Genomic DNA, 18,434 nt, shown 5'->3' with positions numbered 1-18,434 from the left:
TTTAGCCCTCACTCTATTACCCCCTCTGCAGCCGCTGGTAACCGCCGTGCTATTGGGTTGGCCAAAAAGGTCGTTGAGGTTTTTCTGTAAAATGACATTTACGGAAAAACCTGCACGACCTTTTTGGCCAACCCAATATTTTCTGTCTCTGTGAACTTGACTCCTGTGGGCCTGTGAGCGGAAGGATGCTGCATTTTGTGACTGGCGTACTTCACTGAGCACGATGTCTTCTTGGTTCATCCACGTTACTGTAGCAAGTGTCAGAATTTCCTTCCTTTTTAAGGCCGAATAATATTCCACTATGTGTATATAACACGTTGTGTTTATCCGCCCATCTGTCCATGGACACTTACTCCAGGTACTTCCACCTTTTGGCTCTTGTGAGTATTGTTGCTGTGAATATGGGTTTCTAGTCTCTGCTTTCAGTGCTTTTGTGCATTACCCAGAAGTGGCATTGCAGGATCAAATGGTAATACTGTTCCATTTTTTGATGAACTGCCTACTGTGTTCCACAGCAGCTGCAACCATTATACATTCCCACCAGCAGGGCAACAGGATTTCATTTTTTTCTCACTTCCTTGCCAACACCTGACCTTCCTTCCTTCCTCCCTCCTTCCCTCCCCTCTTCCCTCCTTCCTTCCTCCCTCCTTCCCCCTTCTCTCCTCCCTCCCTCACTCCCTTCCTCCCTTCCTTCTCCCCCCCCACCCCCCTTCCCTCCCTCCAGCCATCCCAGTGGGTGTACAGTAGTATCTCATTTTGGTTTTGATTTGCATCTTCCTAATGACTACAGATCTTCAGCATCTTTCCATGTGCTTTTTGCCATTTGTATATCTTCTTCAAAGAAATATCTAGACAAGTCCTTTGCCCATTTAAAAACATCACATGGACTTTTTTTTTTAGATATGGTAATCAAGCCTATGTTTTATTTAATTTTATTTTTTGGCCATGCTGCAAGGCATGTGGGATCTTAGTTCCCTGACCAGGGATTGAACTGGCGCCCCCTGCATTAGAAGCTCAGCGGCTTAACTGTTGGACCACCAGGGAACCCCCAAGCCTATGTTTTTTTGTTTTTCTTAAACTTCTTTATTGGAGTATAATTGCTTTATAATGTTATGTTAGTTTCTGCTTTATAACAAAGTGAATCAGCTGTACATATATCATATATCCCCTTAGCCCCTCCCTCTTACGTCTCCCTCCCACCCTCCCTATCCCAGCCCTCTAGGTGGTCACAGAGCACCGAGCTGATCTCCCTGTGCTATGTGGCTGCTACCCACTAGCTATCTATTTTACGTTTGGTAGTGTATATATATTATGAAAGTAGCTCATGTTCGTTATAGAAAATTTTGGAAATACTGAAAACTAGAAAAAATTTGTGTGAGTTTGACATTAAATGGTAGGCACTGTTTAACTCTGGGTACAATTGTTTTCAGTAGATTTCCACCCTCAACTTTATTGGTTTGCTGTTCATTTTACTTCATTAATATGTAACCATACATATGACTTTACATTGTGTTCTTCTTTAACTAATTTTAAAATTTTGGAATAATGTTACATTTAGAGAAAAGTTGCAAAGATGGTACAGAGATTTCTCATATACGCCTTTGGCCAGTTTTCCCTACGGTTCACATCATTCATGTCAAACCTTGACAAACCACATTTGCTATATGACTGTTAGGTGAACCCTAGACTTTATTGGAATTCACCATTTTTCCACCAGTGTCCTTCTCCTGGTCTTGGATCCCACCCAAGACCCCACATTGTACTTAGTTGTTCTGCCCCTTTGGTGTCCTCTAGGCTGTGACGGTTTCTCCATCTTTCCTTGTCTTGCATGACCTTGACAGTTTTGAGGAGTAGGTCTCAGGTATTCTGTAACATGTCCCTCCATTTGTGTTAGTCTGATATTTTTGTCATGATTAGACTGGAGTTAAGGGTAACCTGAGGTTGTGTTTGGGAAGAATATCACGGAGGTGAAGGTCTTTTTCTTCACCTTGCTCAAGAGATGCCTGCTTTCACCATGGCTTGTCAAGGGTGATGGAAACCTTGATTACTTGGCCAAGGTTGTGTCTTCCAGATCTCTCCTTTGTAAAGCCCCCCCACCACCTGCCTGCCCCCGCTCTATTTTCTGGGAATCAGTCACTAAGTCCAGTCCGCACGCAAGGAGGGGAAACTATTTTCACCTCACCTTAAACCATAAACACGTTTACATTTTGTTGCAACTCTTTGGGAACAGTATTAACGCCTACATTGTAATTCAACCAATGGGATCTGATATTTGCTTGAAAAGTTGCCTTTTGTTTGTCATTTAGTTTGTGTCCGGTTTTTATTAATGTTCACAGTTTCACTGCATTGCGTTCAGAGGGAACGTTATGGAGCGACCCTCACAAGAAGCGTGTTTCGGGTCATCGTAGGATTCTCGGTCTTAGTGCCAGTCTGTCCCGTCGGCCGGACTCTCTCTGCTTTCTTAGAGTCTTCCCCCTGTTGTTGCTGTTCACACCGGTGGGGGCTCTCGAGGTCGGTGATCCGGCTGGTTTGGTCTTTGTAGTGTTGGTCAGATGAATGAAGCCCTCCCTCTTCATTCGTAGACGTAGCATTGTAACAAGGGACAACCAGAACGTTCTCGTCCTTATAACATTTCCAGGCCTGGGGAGACTGAGTCAAAGGCTTGAATCGTTCAACATTAATCTTGACCAGGTTTCCAGAAACCCCCTCTTTTTGAGTCTCTATAGAGTTTAGTTGCCTCTTACCTGGGAATTAGGTTCTAAGGTCAGTGCATTAGGGGAAAACTTCTTTGGTCAAAATACCCCTTGCGAAAGCCCCTGAACCTTCGGGGGTGGAGGGTGGTCACTGGAATTGCATTCCTCAGGGTGAGGCTCACGGGCTGAGTCCTGCAGAGGGGCCAGCAGACCTACGGGCTGGGAGCAGGTTGTCTCTGTGGACATCTCTTTCCCACTTTGCCCCTTGCCCCTCGGCATGTGACACTGACTTTGCATAAACCGAGTGTGCACTTCCTGTTCTCGCTCAGCCTGGCCTTCAGGAGGCGGGAGGGTTGGGCGTGCAGGTGGGAGGCAGGTGTGCGGTCCAGTTCTGTCTTCAGCAGGCATGCAAATAGGTTCCCTGCGGTCAGCAGTCCTGGCTCCAGCACGTCAGACAGCCTGGGGGGGCTTTACCTGCAGAGGTGCGCTGCCTGTCCTGCAGAAGTTCTGTTGTACTGGGTCTGGGTGGGGATCATGAATGTGCCCTTGTAACAAATTCCCAACTGATGTTGATCCTGGCGTTCCAGGGACCCTACTTAGAGAAGCAGACTTCTAGAGCTGCACCGTCCACCTGTGACTATTTAAATCTAAAGTAATTAAAATTAAATAAAAATTTAAAAATTCAGTTCCTTGGTTGCCCTAGGCGCATTGGACAGCCCTGATACGGAACGTTGCCATCATCCTAGAAAATTCTGTTGGGCAGCGCTGAGGTTTGAATCTCAGCACTAACACTTACTGGTTGTATGAGTTTGGGTAAGTTACTTGACTTCTCTGTGCCTTCGTTTCCTAATCTGTAAGAGAGATCATAGTTCCTACCTCCTGGGATTGGTTTGAAGATTCAGTGGGTTCATTTGTGACCAGTGCTTGGCCAGTGGCTGGCTTACAACACTAATGAATGTTTATTACTGTTACAAGAAGCTGGGGGTGGTGGAGGTGTCGGTTACCAGCCTCAGGGTGGCAGGTAAGTTTCCCAGGGCTGCCAACCTCAGTTGTTTGGTAAAGGCTGCCCCAGGGTGCAGCGTTGTAGCATCTGGGAGCATGCCAAGCTGAGGAGGGAAGCTGACATGATTGTTCAGTGCCCATGGGGAGGGGGTAGTTTTTGCCATCCCTCCCCATTGCCCTGGTTCCCTAACGCACGGTCACGGGCTGAGCCTGCAGGAAGCAGAATCTGAGATGGGCTTTGTGTGCAGGAAGCTTATGGGGAGTGTGTGCGGGTCCACACCTGCGAAGGCAGCTGGATTGTGATGCAGTCACAGTCACGGCCTCCGCTGGCCCCGTGGGGGGCTCCAGGGAGGCCCTGCAGAGCTGTCCTGAGTTACGGCCAGAGGGCAGACCGTGATCTTGGCTGAGATCTGATGACAAGTCCTGGACGGGGAGAGGGGTGAAGTTGGGAGCTGCTGGCTTCCTACCCGCCAGCAGCTCCACGGGCCAGTCCTGGTCCACGTGCCCAGAGCGGGGAGTGAGGGCGCGGCATGGGGAGTGGAGTGGAGTGGCTAGTCCCTGCACAGGAGCCCAGAGAAGCTCTCTGGCCCCCACCTTTACCTGGGGGCTCAGTTGCTCCACTGTAAGGCGGGACCTTTGGAGCCGGTGGGCTCAGATGCCCCAGTGCTCAGATTCTCGTGCCCCCGGGCCCTGTGTTTGCTCCACTGGCCCCCCCGGCAGCTGCACTGGCTCCCAGCTCCCCAGTCCCTTTGTTCCTGGGTGTGGGAAGGTTTCCTGGTCCCGTTTCTGCCTGGAAGTTCTGGGTTCCCCAGGGGATGCCGACCTCTTCCTTGGTCCTGGGTGAGCCGCCTTGGCTACCAGCTAGGCCAGACCCTCTCCCTGCCTCGTTTTACAGCGCCATCCCCCACCACTCCTCGCCCTTCATCCTGCCCTGGCCAGGCTCTTCGTGGACACCCCGGGGGCAGGGTCCGAAAGGGGGTCTCAGCCAGCCTGCTCGCTTCTCTGCGCGGCCAGCCCCGCCGGGCCTGCCGAGGGCTTTGTGCTGCCCTCACCGTTTCTCTGGGAAAGCCCTGGATGCCGGCCCCAGGAGTGGTGGGAGGTGGGGAACACGTGGCCCGTAAAGGTCTCCCACATTAGGGAGGCCGTTAGACGAGAGACAGGGATGCTGGAGGTGGGGACACTGGGGTGGCCAGGAGTCCTCTTGGCGGTCTCCCGGGGCAGCTTCCGAGTGTGGCCTGCTGCTTCCTCCCGGGCGTGCTGGCGGAGGCCGAGTAGACAGTGTGGCGGAAGCTGGGCCGTTCCTGCCCACAGCCCGGGCAGACTTCCTTCCGGGCCACGCACAGCCCCTTTCTAGTCTGACGTCTCCAGGAACGCAGAACAGTTTTCTCTGGCCACACCAGAGACCGCCCGGACCACCCTCTCTCGCTCTGCCGGACACTTGGCTCTGCAGCCATGAGGGTCTGGATCTCAGGCCCTTGACCCGCCGCCCTCCATCACTGTTCATGGCGTTCCCTGAGAGGCTTCAAATGCAGTGGTTACAGGCAGACCCGGAGGCAGGCTGCCCTGGAGTCCGCCTCCGCCGCGTGGTAGCACCCAGCGTCTCTGAGCCTCGGTTTCTTCACCTGCCGCGTGGAGTGATGATGGTGCCCACCTCCTCAGGTCGTCAGACCAGCTCCGACCTTGAGCCGCATACCCTGCCCCCATCCCCGTTGCCTGTTCTGAACCCTGGGGCTCAAGAATGCATACTGTGTGGGGGGTGAGGTGTAGCGAGGGGTGAGGTGACGTCATTGCCTGGAGATCCCCGGGGCAGCCTGGCACATAGTAGGTGTTCAGAGAAGGTTGGCTCCTTCCCCTGCCTGTCTCTGGCCTTCAGTGACCTCTTCTTGGCTGGAACCCCTGTGACATTTCGCCTCTGCCGACGTTATCCGACACCATTTCTGCCCTCACTGTGAATCTCCAACGTGATCCGTGTCCACAGCCATCCCTGAAGGGTGGAGACCAGCCTTGCACATCGGGTGTCTTGATCCCAGAGTCTCTGTTCCCAGTTAGTGCTCACTAACAACTGGTGGTGGGTCTTCTCGTAGAGATGGGAGCTGACGGGAGTAGCCAGATCCTCCACTCTTGACACCCCTCAAGGCTAACGGGGCTGGGGTTCCCCTCTTTTGCAGCATCAGCCTCCGAGAGTTGAAGACCATCTTGCCCCTGGTCAACTTCAAAGTGAGCAGCGCCAAGTTCCTCAAAGATAAGTTCGTGGTAAGTTTTGTGTCTCAGCCTGGCGATTTTGTGAACCCAGGGCTACGTGTGCCTTTCCCATGAAGCCACTACGTGCCTTTGAGCTCCACTGAATGGTGCCCAAGGAAGTCCCCCGCCTCCAGATTCATCCATCCTAGTCCAGACAGAGGGATTGTGTGAAGACCTTAAGCCCGTGTTCTCAGTCGTGGCAGAGGACGTCATCCACGAAGACTGCGTTCACCGAGCTGCTTGACTTGGGACGTTTCCACCAGTCCAACTTTCCCTTTCCCTTTCCCTCACTACCCCACAGCCTGTTTGCCTTTTAATAATATGAACACATGTGTTTCTTCTGGAAAATATTATGGAAGATTCCTTATGTAGGTTGCCAGGGATGTGGCGTTTTGTATTCAGGTCCTGATAGCGTAGTTGTCAGAGGCGACTCTTCTCTGCCCTTCCCCTCTCCTCGCACCCACCCCTCCCTTCATCCACTGATCCTTCCTTCCACCCATCCTCCCATCCTCCCATCCCTCCATCCCTCCATCCCTCCATCCCTCCATCCCTCCATCCCTCCATCCTCCCATCCCTCCATCCCTCCTTCTGCCCATCATTTAATTTGTTTATGTTCTTGTGTAATTAAGCCATTGGTAGATCTGAGGCGGGTCATTCCATGAGTGATGGGGTAGCATAGGTCAGGTGGGGCTCTTCTGAAGGGTGTAAGGATGGAGGTGATCCATAGGCATTCTTTCTGGCCTTCAGAGAGATAGTGACTCTCGTCAAGGAGCCCAACAACACTCCATCCCAATAGTCCCAGTTGGTGGACTCCCAGGGGCATGTCACAGGATTCCTCAGCTGAAGAAGCTCATTCATTTTTATACCAGTGAGCTCCCAGAACAGTTAACCCACTTTATGGCTTATCAAGCCATCTTTTGGCCCGCCCCCATCATTCGAACTGGTCCAAGAAGGCGAAACCAGAGAAGGGTGGGGACTAACAGAAGAGAGATGGGAGAGGCATTTACCACTGACCGCCACGTAGTTGGAATTTTGTTCCTTATCAAGCCTTTACCAAGCAGGTGCTACGTGGATGTTCTCTGGTTTGGTTTCAGGGAAGTCCGAGGAGGGTAATGGTGGTTCTCCCATTTTACAGATGAAGAAACGGAGGGTCTGAGAGGGTCAAGTGATTTGCCCAAAGCTGTTAAGCCATTCAGGGGACAGACCTGGAGTTGAGCTCTGTTAATTCTAAGGGCTCGGTTCATTTTCTTATGCTTTTAAAAATGACCTATCTGTACATACCCTATAAATATGTCTAGATTTGAAAGTGTCTTCTGCCCCCAGAAGGAGGAGTTCTGCATTATGGCGCTTGGAATTCTGGCTAAGATCCTTCCCTTCTGGGGAGTCAAGGGAAGGATCTCACCAGGGATCCCTGGTGGGTATGTTCTCCAGGCAGATAAATTAGGAAACTTGTGGATAGTTGGGTTCAGAGGAATGCAAGTTTGATTTTAACCAGTGTTGTAGCAGAGCCATGGTATTTCTGTGAACAGGGAAGAGGCATTCTTGTGGTGGACAAGAAAAATCGTGTGGTCACTTTTTTTATATATTTACAGGAAATAGGCGCACACAAAGATGAACTCAGCTTTGAACAGTTCCATCTCTTCTATAAAAAACTTATGTTTGAACAGCAGAAATTGGTAAGATGCTTCTTTTTTTCCATTCCCTTTTTGAAGGTTTTGATAGTCTTATCTTACCTTACTTTTAAAAATTGAAGTATAGTTGGTGTACAATATTATATGAGTTACAGGTGTACAATTCGCAATTTTTAAAGGTTATCCTCCATTTATAGTTATTATAGAATATGGGTTATAGCCCCTGTGTTGTACAGTGTATGCTTGTAGCTTATTTTATAGGTAATAGTTTGTACCTCTTAATCCCCTACCCCTATACTGCCCCTCCTCCCTTCCCTCTCCCTACTGGTAACCACTAATTTGTTCTCTGTATCTGTGAGTCTGTTTCTTTTTTTGACATATTCACTAGTTTGTTGTATGTTTTAGATTCCACGTGTAAGTGATATCACATAGTATTTGTCTTTCTCTGTCTGACTGACTTCACTTAGCAGGATACCCTCCAAGTCCATCCGTGTTGTTGCCAATGGCAAATATTTCATTCTTGTTTATGGCTGAGTAGTATTCCACTGTGTGTGTGTGTGTCTATATATCTGTATATCTGTCACATCTCCTTTATCCGTTCATCTGCTGGTGGACACTTAGGTTGCTTCTATATCTTGACAATTATTAACCATGCTGCTGTGAACATTGGGGTGCATGTATCTTTTCGAATTAGTGCTTTTCTTTCTTTCGGATACATACCCAGGAGTGGACGTGCTGGGTCATATGGTGACTCTGTTTTTAGTTTTCTGAGAAATCTCCATACTGTTTTCCACAGTGGCTGCATCAGTTTATATTCCCATCAACAGGGTAGGAGGGTTTCCTTTTCTACACACCCTCCCCAGCGTTTGTTATTTGTGTTCTTTTTGATGATGGCCACTCTGATGAGTCTGAGGTGGTATCTCATTGTGGTTTGGATTTGCATTTCCCTGATGATTAGTGATGTTGAGCATCTTTTCTTGTGCCTGTCGGCCATCTGCCTGGGTAAGATGATTCTTGAGCAAATGATCGAATGATGTTTTTGTTTCCCCTGTGTTTCAAAGTCCAGCATGTTCCTAAGAGACCCATGAGATGTGTTCTGTCTCCCTTCTAGTCAAGGAAATATCAAGTGGGAATGGCAGTGACATCATATTTTCATCTGTTAGATTGGCAAAAGTTTTAAATGTTATAGAGCTATGGGGACAGTGTGGGGAAATGGTGCTCTCATACCTTCGCGGTGGGAATATGAGTGGCCGTCAGTCTGATTGGAATTTAGTCTGAGCCTATTAAAGTAAAAAAAGTTCTACTAACTCTATCATCTTGTTCTGGAAGAAAATTTACCAAGTTATTAATAGTAACTTGTCTCTGGGTTGAGGGATTTTTGTATGTTGTTCTTTTTATACTTTTATTCCTTGTTAATGAGAATATGTTTTTCAATTAAGATAATATGCTATTGGGACTTCCCGGGTGGCACAGTGGTTAAGAACCCGCCTGCCAATGCAGGGGACACAGGTTTGAGCCCTGGTCCGGAAAGATCCCACATGCCACGGAGCAACTAAGCCCGTGTGCCACAACTACTGAGCCTGTGTTCTGGAGCCTGCGAGCCACAACTACTGAGCCCGCATTGCCACAACTACTGAAGCCCGCGCACCTAGAGCCTATGCTCCGCAACAAGAGAAGCCACCGCAGTGAGAAGCCTGCGCACCGCAATGAAGACTAGCCCCGGCTCGCCGCAACTAGAGGAAGCCTGTGGGCAGCAGTGAAGACCCAACGCAGCCAAAAATAAATTTAAATCAATAAATTTATTAAAGAAAAGATAATATGCTATTTTAAAATTAAATTAAGATGTGCGTACATTTTGACCTGACGGTGGCATTTTGGGGCCTCTGTTTTAGAGAAGTGAAAGCACTGAGGCCTAAGAGTGTATCACTAGATTGTTTATTGCAGCATTATTTATGCTGGCAAAATACTTGGGAGCCATCTGAATGCCTCTCAGTAGAGCAAAAGCTGGGTAAGTTATGGTCCATCCATACTGTGTGACACTGTGCAGCTGGTTAAGAAGCCTGAGTCCATTGTGTTTCTGTCCATCTGGAGGGATGTTCGTGGTATTTTGTGAGGAAAACCAGCTGCAGATTCATGCAGGGAGCTAGGTCTGATTTTTTGGTAACAAACAGTGCTCCTCCTATATATGTTTGTGAGTGTTTTTTATGAACAAGGAGAAGGTATGGAAGAGTATGCACACCTCATGTTTAATGTTTTTTTTTAATAGATTACTGTGGTTTAAATTTATTTGTTTTATTTATTTTTGGCTGCATTGGGTCTTTGTTGCTGCATGTGGGCTTTCTCTAGTTGTGGCGAGAGGGGCCTACTCTTCGTTGCGGTGCGCAGGCTTCTCATTGCTGTGGCTTCTCTTGTTGCGGAGCGTGGGTTCTAGGCACGCAGGCTTGGTAGTTGTGGCAGGTGGGCCCTAGAGCGCAGGCTCAGTAGTTGTGGCTCGCGGGCTCTAGAGCACAGGCTCAGTAGTTGTCGTGCACGGGTTTAGTTACTCCACGGCATGTGGGATCTTCCCAGACCAGAGCTCAAACCCGTGTCCCCTGCATTGGCAGGCGGATTCTTAACCGCTGCGCCACCAGGGAAGTACCTCATATTTAATGTTGAGTTTGTGTATGTCCTGGAGGGATTTGGAAAGATGCTCAGGAGAGATAATTAAATTTGTCTTTGCACCACTCCGTTTTCAACTTGTTCCAAGTAGCACATTACTTTTGCAGTAAAAAAAAATGTCCCATAAAGCATAAGGCTTAAAAAGGGAGGCATTCAGTTCAATGCAGGGAGTGGCGTGCCTGGTGTGTGGTTACTGCTGTTACTGTTGGAAAAGGGCTTTGCAGGGGGCCGAGGTGGGTCCAGAGCAGAGCCGCGAGGGAGCAGAGAGTGGGTAGGACTTGCAGCAAGACAGATCTGCTTTCTTCGGCTGTGTGATCTTGGGCCAGCCACTGACCACTCCGAGCCTCGGTCTTCTCATCTGTGCAATTGGGGCTATGATTCCTGCCCCACCGGGCTCTGCGGAGGACTGACGAGGGACTGGAGGTCAAGAGTGCAGGCATTTTAAAGTGATGAGTGTGAAAGACAGTTATCAGTTGCCTTCTCCCTGCAGGCTGGGCGCAGGATGAGGCCTCTTGATAGGTGACCACTGGCCTTGGGACTTCGGATGTATCTGAGGTAGAGAAATGGGAGAAGCATTTCTTGTCTGCGTAGATTGGGGAAAAATACATTATTTCATAGAGTAAAAGATTCAGTTGCAGTGTGTTCACTTTTTCACACAAGTGATAATTAGTTCTTGGTTTGCCAAATAGAGTAGAAAGATCGTAGTTTTTTGGAGGTTGAAAGACCTGTGTTCCAGCCCCAACTTGACCTCTAACTGACCAAGTGATTTTGGGGAAAGCCATCTTTCCCCCCGTCACTCAGCCTCCTCTGTAAAATGAAGGTATTAAATCAGGTCATTGGTTATACAACTTTAAAACTATCTAACCCTGCTCCCGTTTTTTGTACGAAACCTTAATTAAGAAAACTCTGCTGCATAAAAGCTGATCAGAACACTTTTTATGTGAAAATCTGTATCTTTCATTCATAATCAATTCTTGAGAGCAATGAAAATGTTGTGATGATAGTGTATAAATGAAATCCAGAATAATGACAATTGCTGTCTTAGGCAGTTGACCAGAACTGAGAAAAACTTGATTCGCTCAAGATAAGTAGTTGCCAAAAACAGGTTTTATAATCGTTTGTCTGGAAATTTTAAGATACTGTCTCATCAGGCAGAGAGCAGGCGAAGCTTGGGAATAAGGTTCCCATAAAAGCTGCTGCACCTGCCAATACAGGTTACCCGCCACCGATGGTCTCCACCGCGATAAAATTCCACACAAGAGCACTTCTCATTGCGGTTCTTTCTAAAGCTCACGTATGTGTGTTTGAGAGGGAGAAGGAAGGGGAAGAAGTTTGTGTCCGATTTCTGCAGAATCCCTGAGTCCTCTGGGGGTACCCTAGATGGCCCAGTTTTGGGGAAAAACATCTGTACGTACCAGAGGTTACCCTGGTGGCCAGCATGCCACATGCAGCCAGCATTCGGCTGTACTGGGCCTAATGGTTTAAATGTTTTTTCAATGAATTGCCTACATTTAAAACTTGGGAGATTTCTTATTAAGATCCAGATTTTTCACTTCTCTTGGGGGGAAAAAAAATCGAGATCTGGCTAGATTTGGCAACCTCTGAGCGGAGGGAAGCATGCTTTCTCTGGTTTGCCCCAGCCCTTCCCCCAACCCCCCATCCAGCTCTCTCTGCTAATTTATGTCACCTACCCAGTCCCTAAGACCTTCTGGGTCAACAGCCTCTCCATCACTGGAGGGTATAGCTGTCCAGTCTGGCCACTGCATATTTTAATTCAGTGACTTGGAATTTGAATAACAGAGCCCCGGGCTCTATAGATAGTTACTGGCCAACTGGAGAAGCCTTGGTGCTTTTGTGTAGGTAAATGCTTCTCCCTTGTCAGCGTGTCATTTACTTACTGAGCTCCTCACTGGAAGCTCAGGGCAGAGAAAAGCATTACCTCCGTGCTGTTAGGGGCTCAGCTGGCTTTCCTGGGCTCCTTGGGGAGACAGGGCCATTCGTGCTGATTGATGATGCCCAGACCTAAATCCAGGGAGTGGGGTCCTGCTTATCAGTAGCTCCAGGTTTCCAACTTGAAGCTGCCAATCCCTCCTTGTGTCTAACCACCCGCTTACGTTGCTGCTGTGAAGCCTCAAAGCTTCCAAAAGTTTGGCAGCAGCAGGAAGATAAGAAATTTAATTCCATGTGTGTCCCCCTGGGCGGGGGGACATACCTCTAACTAGGCTGTCATAACAGTATTGGGAATAAAGATCAGAGCTAACATTTCCTAAGTGTGACCTCTGTGCTGGGCGCTGTGCTGTATGTCTTACATACATTGAATTCTCCTGGCAACCCTGTGGGAGAGGTACTGCTCTTATCCTCATGTTGGGGATGAACTTGCTGACACTCGGGTTACTTGCCGGAGGTCGTGAGGTTAGTAGAGCTGCAGAGCTAGAATTTGAGTTCTCCTGTGCTCAGCTTCACTGCCCACCCGCTGGTACTTCTTTTGAATTTTTTAAACTTTGGTATGAAGGGAAATGTCAAACAGAGACAAGCAGAGATAATAGTATAACAAACCCCCAAGCACCTGGCAGCCAGTTTTCAGCAATGGTCAACTCACGGTCATCTTATTTCATCTATGCCCTTACCCACCTCCCCCTCCTCAGATGGTTTTGAAGCAAACCTAAGACCTTGTGTTTTTTCTTCCTTAAATATTTGAATCTAATACCCAGCTTCATCACTGCTACTTTGCTGCCTCCCCAGCAAACCTGTGAAGTCCCCCCTTGGTTACTGGAGGCTGGGGGTCTGGCATTTACAGGCCCTGATTATGAGTGAAGATGGTTGACTGATATCACTCTTGGTCTCGGCCCAGGATTGGAGTTTCAACCCCATGGGATGAGGTGGTTGGGTTACTGTTGATTCATCTGTTTTTACCCCCTGCCGTTTCACATGCTCTCTTCTTGCTGCCCTCTGGTAGATTAGTTTGGAAACGCGTTAGCGTTCTGTATTACTCATGTATTGCTTACGTATTATGTGTGTGAGTTCTGTATTGGCTGGCATGTACATAACAGTATTACCACGATGCACGTTCTCTCTCTCAGTTTCTGGGGCTCAGGCATCCAGCTGTGCCTTAGGCTGGATTCTCGGCTTTGGGGTTTCACAAAAAGCTGCATTTAAGATTTCCACTGAGGCTGTGGTCTCATCTGAGGCTCAGATGGGAAAAGATCGGCTTCCGTGCTCATGTGGTGGTAGCAGCATTCAGTTCCTTGCAGTTGTAGGACTGAGGGCTCCAGCTTCTTGTTGGCTGCCCGCAGCTCCTAGTGGCTGCCCACGGCTTCTCCATGTATGGGGCTCCCTGCCTGGCTGTTTGTTTCCTCAGAGCCAGCAAGACAGGTTCTCCAAGCATATAAAAACATCATCATGTAATCATATGCACATAATTGTGTACCTCCATTACCTTTGCAAGTTACAGGGATAAGGCAAGGGTTTGCGTACCAGGAGGTGGAGATCCTGGGGCCGTCTGTCCACCGTGGGTTCCCATGAACCCAAGTCTGAGTCGCTCTCCAGCAGCTCACAAATAATCAGTAATCGACTCACAAATTACGTCCAGTGCAGTTGAAAGAACAAATGCCTTCCCAGCCTTGCAAGGTGCCAGGGAACATAAACACACACAGCTCTCTGCCATCCCATTACTATCCCACTGGGGTCTGAATATAGGTGATTTCTGTTGCTTGTTTGCCTGTTAAAGTAGAAAACAACTCTGCTATAATTTAAGGTGGCACTGATTTTCCTTTAGCATTGCTTTTGGCTAGGAGCAGTGTTAAATTTCCTGACCGTCATGGGGCAACGGTGTCTATCCTAGATGGTTGTTGCGAAGATTAAAAGAACTGGTAGAAAAAAAACAACTGGAAGGTCTCAGTCAGCCAGCACCGGGTCTGGCATGCAAAGCTGCCCTCAGAGCGTGGTATCTGCTGTCACGGTCAGCCTGTCTTTACGAGGCAGAACCCCCCTGGGAGGCGGTGAGGGCAGCCAGCCTCTGGTATGCTTGCTCTCTGTCCTGTTTCTAAAAGACCATCTTGGACATGGAAGCAACCTAAATGTCCATCAACAGAGGAACGGATGAAGAAGATGTGGTCCATATATATGTGGAATATTACTCAGCCATGAAAAAAGAATGGAATAATGCCATTTGTAGCCACGTGGATGGACCTAGAGACTATCATACTCAGTGAAGTAAGTCAGAAAGAGAAAGACAAATATCATACGATATCACTTATATGTGGAATCTAAAATATGACACAACTGAAGTTAACTGTGTGAAACAGAAACAGACCCACAGGCGTAGAGAACAAACTCGTGGTTGTCAAGGGAGAGGGGAGGTGGAGTGGGGGAGGGATGGATTGGGAGTTTGGGATTAGTAGATGCAAACTATTATATAGAGAATGGACAGACAACGAGGTCCTACTGTATAGCACAGGGAACTATATTCAGTATCCTGTAATAAACCATAATGGAAAAGAATATATAGATATCTATATAGATATGTGTATATAACTGAATCACTTTGCTGTGCGGCAGAAATTAACACAGCATTGTAATCTTCAATAAAATAAATTTTTAAAAAAAGACCATCTTGGTCACAATCAGTGGATTTCCCAGCATGTCCTTTGATATCTCACGTACTGAAGCAGAAGACTAGGCAGCCCTTTGCAGGAAATTTGTTTCTGATATCTGGATACATTTTACTACAAGCAAAGTAATGCATGTTCAGTCCATACAAGTTGAAAGTGCATTATAAAATAAAAAGGAAATTAAACTACCTGCAAGCCTACCCGTGATTAGACCTACAATTAAACGCTCAATAAGAAGTTGGATGTTTACTCTTCCAGATTTTCCATGGGTGCGAGCGTGTGGGAAGAGAGCGACTAACATTCTGTCATATGTTGGTGGAGGAGTCTAGGGAGTATCACAGGCTATCCTAATCAGTGGTCAGGGGAGAGAAGGGTCCCCAGTGCAGAAGTTAGCAGTGAATCGGGTTAGCTTTCCTATCACTGCGGTTTGTCCCCATGGCCGCTTCACATGACCTGCAAAGCACAGACACTGTGGAGGGCAAGTTACAGCCCCAGAGGATGTGATCACCCACAACGATGTGGGAAGATGCAATTCCCTGACCTTAGGTGGACCTCTGGGCCGTCATTTCTGTCCCCTCCCTTTGGCATAGCCCCTTCCCTTGTCTAGCTGATAACTGCCTCTTCTCCTGAGGACCAAAAGTCATAGGTTACTTTTCCCTGTAGCCTTTTTTTTTTATTATTATTATTTTTTATTTTTGGCTGCGTTGGGTCTTCGTTGCGGTGCGCGGGCTTCTCATTGCAGTGGCTTCTCTTATTGCGGAGCACGGCGCACGGTCTTCAGTAGCTGTGGCTCACGGGCTTAGTTGCTCCGCGGCGTGTGGGATCTTCCCGGGCCAGGGCCCGAACCCGTGTCCCCTGCATTGGCAGGCGGACTCCTAACCACTGCGCCACCAGGGAAGCCCTCCCTGCAGCCTTTTAACTTAACTTATTTTTAATTTAATTTATTTTCCCTGTAGCCTTTTACTTTTCCCCAGAGAAATTAATTTATTATTTTAGTCATCCATTCAATAAACGGGTGACACAAGAAGGCACAGTGGTCAACTAAACAGACGTCACCCTGACCTTACTGAGCCTTTATTGGGGTCGCAGGGCGTCAGAGGTGTTGCCCAGAGTCACAGACGGCTGAATGCCCTGGCTTGGTAGGATTTGGCCATGTAACCGTACACGGCAATGTGAACATAAGTTAATTGCTGCCTCCCCTGTGTGCTCATAGTATCTAGAGCGTTCTGCCCTCGTTGCTGGGATGTTGTCATTTATATTATGTGCCTTTGCACATACTGTGTGGGGCAGTGGCGATGGACCAGGGTGGACCTGGGTTGAAACTCTGGCCCCTTGACGTTCTCGGTATATAACCTTGGAACAATTACGTGTGCTCCCTGAGCCCGTTTCTTGCTTCTGAAACAGGGTTTATTTTACTGCTTTCCTAATAGGATCGGCACAAGGAGTAAGTGAGGTCGGGGCTGCCCTGCATCAGCTCGCAAACGTGCCGTGTCCGTTTCCCAGGGCGGCCGTAACAAGGGACCCACAACTGAGTGGCTTAAAAGAGCCAGAACTTCATTCTCTCACAGTTCTAGAGGTTAAGTCTGAAGCCAGGTGTGGGCAGAGCCACACCCCTTCTGATGGCTCTAGGGGACCATCTGTTCCTCGCCTCTCTGCAGCCTCTGCCGTTTGCTGGCGATCCTGGGTGCTCCTTACCTTGTAGACGCACCTCTCCAGTCTCTGCCTCCATCATCCCATGGGCACCGTCTCTCTGTGTGTCTGTCTGCAAATCTCCCTCTTTGTAAGGACTCCATTCATTGGATTTAGGGCCACCCTAATCTAGCATGACCTCCACTTAACTTGATGGCATCTTCAAAGACCCTGTTTCCAAATAAGGCTGCATTCACAGGTGGTGTTAGGACTTGGACGTGTCTTTTGGGGGACGCGGTTCTACCCATAGCACATGCTGCACATTCTTCCATCTTTAGAACATCCTCCTGACACACCTCCCCCTTCCGGCTGCCGCCCCATTTCTCTGACCCTGTAGAGTGACCTGTTCCAAGAGTGCCATCTGCGCCACCGTCTGCGCTTGCTTCCCTCCCTCCACCTCTGGAGCCCATTCCAGTCGTGTTTCCGTGCCTCCTACCCCACAGCAGTTCACCTTGTCCCATTACCACCGACCTCCGCCTTGACAGGTACAGTGGTCCACCCTCTGGTCTTTGTTTTGTTTGCTCCGTGGCATGTGACCCGCGTGGCAGTTGGCCGCTCTCTCCTTGATGTTGTCGCTTGGGTTTTGGGTGCTGCACTGTCTTCCTCCTCCTCGTGCGTCGCCTCCTGCTGGCTCTCAGCCTCTTTAGCTGGGTCTTCGGTTTCTCGGCGTCTGATGGTTGGCATGACCCAGGTGAGGCCGGTGCTTCGCCGGCAAGTGCTGATACCAGTTGTTAAACTAGTTGCTGCCGGAGGGAGCTGGTGACTCCCCTCTGCCCCACCAACCCGCTGGTCCCCCAGAGTCTTGAGTGGACCCCACGGGGGACCATGCAGTGCCCGTCAGCTCCTCAGCCAGCCCCCTGCTCACACGCACTGGCGTGTCCTCAAGCGTCTGTGGCCAGAGATGGTGAGGGACAGCTTTCCCTGCAGTTATGCTGACACCCAGGCGGAGAAACGCCCAGTACCCGCTGCACCCCCAGAATGGCCTCCCAGCTGCTTTCAGGAAAAGACCCACCATGCTATTGCTGGTTTTTTGTACATCCCTACCCAAAACTCAGTCCACAGAACTCTTGTCTTCTCTGTTTACTCTTGGTGTGATCCTATCTGGTCCCCCGGCTTCAAATAGCATCTTTATGCTGATTACTCCCAGAAACACGTCTCCGGCCCCCACGTCTCCCCTGAATGCCAGACTCCCCTGACTGCCAGCTTGCCTCGCATCTCACGCTAGAGTGTCCAGAAGAGGCGGCGTGATACTCAGCACCGACCCCCACCTCCACTGCCATGAACCCATACCTGGCCACCCCATTGGGACAGCCCAGGAATCATCCTGATTCCTCTCTCCCACTTCCCATGACCCCTGCCCCCCAGTGCATTCTGCCCATCTCCTAACGTATCCTCAGGCACCTCGGCCTTTGAATTCTGAGAGAACTGGGTTTGCTTCCATGTGTGCTACCTGAGTGGTGAGCCCTGGGCTGGTCATATTTGCCTCTTCGATTTTAGTGCGTTCTCTGCCCTGCTCTGTACCCCGAGGGGCTGATTCTTACAAAGAAGTTCCCAGGCACCTCTGCCTCCAGGGGGTTCAGCAAATGGGGTGACAGGAGATTGCAGGCAGAGGAGTGGGGAAGCTGAGGTGTTGCTCCCCATCTTTCCTGGCTCTGGAGCATCTCCACAGTAGAGGCACCTCCTCCTGCATCCCAGCTCCTCATGTAGCTGAAATGGGGTGCAGCTTTTTCTGTACATCATCGCAAGGCAAGGCAAGGCAGGGGCTGGTTTTAAGTAAGGACCGCGTGGAGTGGACAGTTGAAGGGGGGTCACAGATGGCCTTTCTCCAACGTAGGGAAACCAGTTTCGGGATTTGGGTTTGGAAATGATCCGGCCTTAAGCACCAGATTGACCCAGTGATCTAAGGGCCA

The 18,434-nt window shown here is 49.1% G+C and overlaps 1 protein-coding gene across 4 annotated transcripts in view; it reads left to right on the top strand.

The window, feature by feature from the left end:
* PLCG2 (phospholipase C gamma 2) overlaps window positions 1-18,434 on the top strand; it is a 184,308-nt gene that overhangs the window by 105,711 nt on the left and 60,163 nt on the right. For all 4 annotated transcript variants that reach the window (XM_027119166.1, XM_027119165.1, XM_027119168.1 and 1 more), the window contains 2 exons: window positions 5,864-5,948; window positions 7,529-7,612. In XM_027119166.1, coding sequence (XP_026974967.1) covers window positions 5,864-5,948; window positions 7,529-7,612 — 169 coding nt within the window. The remainder of the gene's footprint in view (window positions 1-5,863; window positions 5,949-7,528; window positions 7,613-18,434) is intronic.

This window comes from Aethalodelphis obliquidens, unplaced genomic scaffold, assembly GCF_003676395.1.
Source record: "Aethalodelphis obliquidens isolate GAN/ISIS:26980383/991018 unplaced genomic scaffold, ASM367639v1 scaffold20, whole genome shotgun sequence".
Taxonomy (NCBI): Eukaryota; Metazoa; Chordata; class Mammalia; order Artiodactyla; family Delphinidae; genus Aethalodelphis; species Aethalodelphis obliquidens.
Note: the sequence above shows the minus strand (reverse complement) of the source record. Positions and strands in the feature narration are given on the sequence as shown.